Raw genomic sequence first — 4991 nt, 5'->3', positions numbered from 1 at the left:
TCTCCTGCATAGCTATTGGCCATTCAGCTTTTTATTAAAACAATCACAGATGACAGGAATTCCAACCATGCCTAATGGTTGCACATGCTTGGCGGGACACTTAGTCATCTCTGCCTTGTCATTTCCGGGTCATACGTCCTGTGTCACCCAAGCCCTATGGTTCCATGGCCACATAGTTGTGTGGATGTGATGCCTGATCTCCGTGCATGGGCCTATGTGGGCAGATGCATCCTGGCCTTTATAAGGTGGTGCCATGTTCCCCTGGCCCCTCTCTCTCTCTCTCTCTCTCTCTCTCTCTCTCTCTCTCTCTTTTTTTGCACCTCTCTTTCGGTCTCCTCTCTGCTTGACCTGGCTTTTCCTCTCCTATCCCCTCTTCTCTCTAATAAAGTCCATTCTAACTCTAGTAACCATGCTCATGCCTCTTCTGCCGAACAACCAGAGCTGTTATCCTTTTAACAACTTTACACAGTATAAAAATATTCTGCAACACCTTGCTGTCACCAGAAACCATGTGGAAGTCCATGATCTGTGCTCCCATTGACTGTAAAGGGCAAGGAAGGTACTTTTGCCTTGTATCCAAGACTGAAGACTCACTGTTGAGAAAGAGGAACTCAAAAGGCATCTGTAACGATGTCTACCCCCGCCCTTCAAAGTGAAAGCAACAGCCTAAACAGAAAGACATGGAAGAGAACTCCTTAAGACTGCGATAGCAATGTTAAAATGTAGCACTCTATAATTGGCGACTTCTGGCATGGGTGCAGGTGGGGAAGAACTCAGTTTTTCTTAAGGGGCTGGCCACTGGGAGTTTGGCCGTGCTCCAGTAAGTATATGGGGAATACAAATTGGGCTTTTTTTTTTTTTTTTTTTTTTTTTTTTTGGTAGGGTTATAGGACACAAGGGTGGGGGGTGAAGATATGGGAGGACTAGAAAGTGAATGTGATCAGGGTAAACAATGTGAAATTCCCAAATAATTAATAAAAATATGAGAAGAAATAAAGCAACAACAGCCATGATCATGTGGTTGCTATTTGATTAGGGAGCGTTGGGGTGATCATGGAGGGTGAGGAGGGTTTGGGCATTCCCCCAAACAAGTCAAGGTCATGATTTGGGAGCAGTCAGGTCCCAGGAAAAAGAAACAGAAACTTATCTGTAACAACCCAGAAGAATATCTCCAGCCTTCAAAAAGGAGTCAGGCAAGTTCCTCCAAAGGAGGGAGTCGGAGGGTGAGCTGGCTGGAGAGTGACAGGCTGAGGGTTGTTCCAGGTAAGACAGTGTTCTTCATGCCAGCTGCCACAGTGAGGACCCATGCTCCAGGTTCCTGTAAGAGTCTGGAGGGAAGCATTGGAGCCATTACACAGAAGGAGGGGCTCTATTAGAAACCTTCCCCAGAGGGTGGAGAGCCTGGCCTCAGCTCAAAGACAGTTAAGGCAGATGCATCAGGGTTGTTTGTTGAGACCAACTTAAGGAACAATGTTTATTTACAAATTCCTGTTACCTCTGCAGGAGGTAGGGGCCAGAGCCCAGGGGAGGCATGCTTTACCTTCTTTTGTTCTAGGCAGAAAGGGAAGATTTGCCTTCTTGTCAAAAACAGGGAAGTGCTGAGGTCTGGCTGTGCCCTGTTCTAGGTTAATTCTGTGTTGTAAAGTGGCGGGTTTTCAGACTGCATCTTGCCCTGAGAGACTCCATTTTTACAGGCTTCCCTTGACTCTATTCTGAGGATGCAGGATGACTGTGTGCCTGGATAGACTCACAGATAGCACCATCTGTCCAGCACCACCCAAGCGGCACAAACAGACAATGACTTATTCCTGGGGATGGAAGGGTGCCACCCTGTACATTTATGGGGGAGGGGTGAATTGAGACTCTTGAGACATTTGGATGTATTACAATTGTACCAGATAAAACAGGTCCCAAACTTACAGGATATGCCATCCAGAGGAAAGAGTGTATTTGCTCACACGAACTCCATAAAATGGTGGGTGTTAGGATTCTGTATATGGGCACCTTGGGGGTCTTGTCTAGTGCCTTACGTCATCTGCAGGTGACTATGTACTGCCTTAAGAAGCCAGGCATGGACCCCCATGCTCTCTCTCTGCGCTTCTCTTCCTGTGTTTTCTCTCTCTGTTCCTGCTCTGTTCCCTCTGCCAGGCCTGGCTCCTCCCTCTTATCCCTCTTCTTTCTAATAAAAGCCCATCCTAACTGTGGTAGCCATGGCCCGTGACTTTTCTGCCTACCAACCAGTGCCGTTCATCCTTTCAGTGATCACTTAGCACTACACAACCTCACTGAACTGTCATTTGATGCCTGGTATGTGTGTTAAGGATCTCTCTCTTGTTTACAGAAACCATGGAGACCCCAAAGGGTGGACTTTAACCAGTCCCCATTTTATAAAGAGGAAGGTCAACACAGGGGAAATTTACCTCAATGTTTCCAATCCAAGAAAGGCCTTGATGCATTCTCAACAGGTGGAACTACTGGGGGAAAGGTTAATTTTGGTCACCTGCACAATCTTAAACACCCAACGTTCAAGCCAAGACTTGAAATGATTGACAGTTGTGGAGTTTGGATTAAATGTCCCTCATAAGCACACATATTTAAATACTAGGTTCCTGGTTGGTGATGCTATTCAGGTAGGTTATGAAACCTTTAGGATGTGAAGTCTTGAAGGACAAAGTAAGTCACCGTGTGGGAGTTTGAGAGTTTATGGTCTTGTGCCTCTTCGCTTGCTTTCTCTGCTTCTGGTTGAAATGGCTCAGATCCCGCCATGTCTGCTGCGTGTTGTCCCTTCTCCCTGCCATTATGGATTCTAACCCTCTGGAACCTTCAGCCCAAATAAATTCTTTCTCCAGTAAGTGACTTTTGGTCTTGGTGTTTTGTCACAGCAATAGAAAGCAATGACTACAGCCCACAGATCAGTGTCATGCTCACCCCTCATCACAAGAACTTCCCTTTTTAACAGACTGAGACCATGGGAGAGAAATCACAGCCAATAAAAACACAGAGACCATGTGATCTGTGGTGGTGCCCATCCTGCCCCCCAGTCCCAAACTGATACACCTACCACACAGCTCTGGAGCTTAAGGCTCAGGGAACATTGAGGAAAAGGGGGTGGGGTGGAAAAATTGTAAGAGCCATGGGAACAGTGTATAAAGTGAGGACATAACTGCTCCAAGGTATGGGTGAGGGGAAGATTTTTTTTTTTTTTTTTAATATGAGGGAGAGTACAGCCAGAGACATCAGGAAAAGTCCAGAGCAGGGAGAGTAAATAGTAGACCAAACACAGAGAAAAGGAAGAGAGAGAGAGAGAGAGAGAAGAGAGGCAATAGAGAGGGCAAGCACATTCATGGCTGAAATGTCAGGGTTATATGGGAATGAGAAGCTGGGGAAGGGAAGCCCAGGGGTTGGAGAAGTTTAGGGTAGGGGCTGGGGTGAGAAGGGCTGAGAGGAGCCACAGGTACTGAGTGAGTGAGCCCCAGGCCAGCGGTGTGCCTTGGTGTGCTAATCGGCACCACAGATAGCCATTTGTTCCTTCTGACAGTGCTGAGGAAAGGCTTTTTGGAGAAAGAAGTGTTGGTTAAGCAGCAGCGGCAGCACTTGTGGCTGGCTGCCACCCCCGGTGGCCATGCTGGTTGTAAAGGTGATGGAAGAGTCATGAGCCATGGTTACCTTTCTAGGGCTTTACTGGGAGAGGGAGGGTGTGTGTGTGTGTGTGTGTGTGTGTGTGTGTGTGTGTGTGTGTGAGAGAGAGAGAGAGAGAGAGAGAGAGAGAGAGAGAGAGAAAGACCACGTGGAGGGGGAATAGGGATGGAGAGAGTGTGGAAACAGAGGGCACAGAGGGCACACCCGCCTTTTAGGCTGGGACTCTGTTGCAGGCTGGTGACGTAATTAAGGACATAATCCTTACCAGAAGGAAACAGGCACCAGAATTTGGGTGAGTGAGGTTTCCTTTGGACCTGAGAAGCAGGAAGTATTCTCATATACATGAGGCCTCAACAACATGGCTCCCCACATAAGACTGGAACAAGGGTGACACTAACGGACATGCTATCATGTCTGAAGGGGAAAATCTTACAGGCCCCAACCTTAGAACTACAGGCAGCGAAAGGATGCTGAGAGGGGAGGAAATGGTCATCCCCAGAGAAGAACTCCCACACTGGTTATCCAATACCAGGTAGTCAGCTCTGAAATCAGACTCACACAAATAACATTATACAGACCGAGCAGGTTGTACTTACGCAGTTAGGAATGTATATGTACCCACGCACATGTGCGTGTATGTTTGTGTGTGAGTGTAACAACAATTAAATAAAAGAGGTTATAAATTTGAGAGAGACCATGTTGGGTACATGGGAGGGATTAATGGGAGGAAAGGAAAGGGGGAAATTGTTCTGTTGGAAGCTCCCCCTCAGTGCCCCTCCTCCCTCTCCAAACCCTGTCCCCCAGAAAGCCCGCCAAGTGGGGCTCCTCCCCCGGAGCTGCTCAATACCACACCTACAGGGTATTTAACTCTGGGTCTTAGAGCTGCCATGTGATCTCTCCTCCTCCTTCCTCTGCCTGCCTCACTTCTGAGGGGCTTGAGAGGCACCCGAGAGTGCTTTGCTCATTAAACCCAGACTGGCTTATTGCATCAGCAGAGAAACCCACAACCGGGTATTCAAAACTAAAACTTACTTAAAATGTCATGATAGTAGTTTAATTTCAAAAAGTTAAAAACAATTTAAGCCACACGAGGACATCAGTGCTCTTTCATACTGTGAAAAAAGAAAAGAAAAGAAAAAGAAAAAAAAGAAAATAAAAGCAGTTCAAGAGGTCACACTCACATTGGACTTAAATCCACCTGGGATGTTGCTTAGACAACTATTTCTCATTAATGTTTTTCTTTTTGGTGAGGAAAGTGCTGGTGGTGCCTGCACATCCTCTGCCCAGGATTGTTTTAGCCTAAAAATCGAATAATGTTAAACCTCTTCTCTCTCTCCAGAAACCACCCGAGA

The 4991-nt window shown here is 46.8% G+C and overlaps 1 protein-coding gene across 1 annotated transcript in view; it reads left to right on the top strand.

Moving 5' to 3' along the window:
• The first annotated feature begins 1053 nt into the window (after positions 1–1053).
• LOC118596703 (lymphocyte antigen 6A-2/6E-1-like) overlaps positions 1054–4991 on the top strand; it is a 12999-nt gene continuing 9061 nt past the window's right edge. The window contains exons 1-2 of the mRNA XM_036207582.1: positions 1054–1060; positions 4979–4991. The exon at positions 4979–4991 is cut by the window's right edge and continues 50 nt beyond it. Of these exons, the coding sequence (XP_036063475.1) occupies positions 1054–1060; positions 4979–4991 (20 nt within the window). The remainder of the gene's footprint in view (positions 1061–4978) is intronic.

The sequence above is a fragment of the Onychomys torridus genome, chromosome 16, assembly GCF_903995425.1.
Source record: "Onychomys torridus chromosome 16, mOncTor1.1, whole genome shotgun sequence".
Taxonomy (NCBI): domain Eukaryota; kingdom Metazoa; phylum Chordata; class Mammalia; order Rodentia; family Cricetidae; genus Onychomys; species Onychomys torridus.
This window is presented reverse-complemented; position numbering and strand designations above follow the sequence as displayed.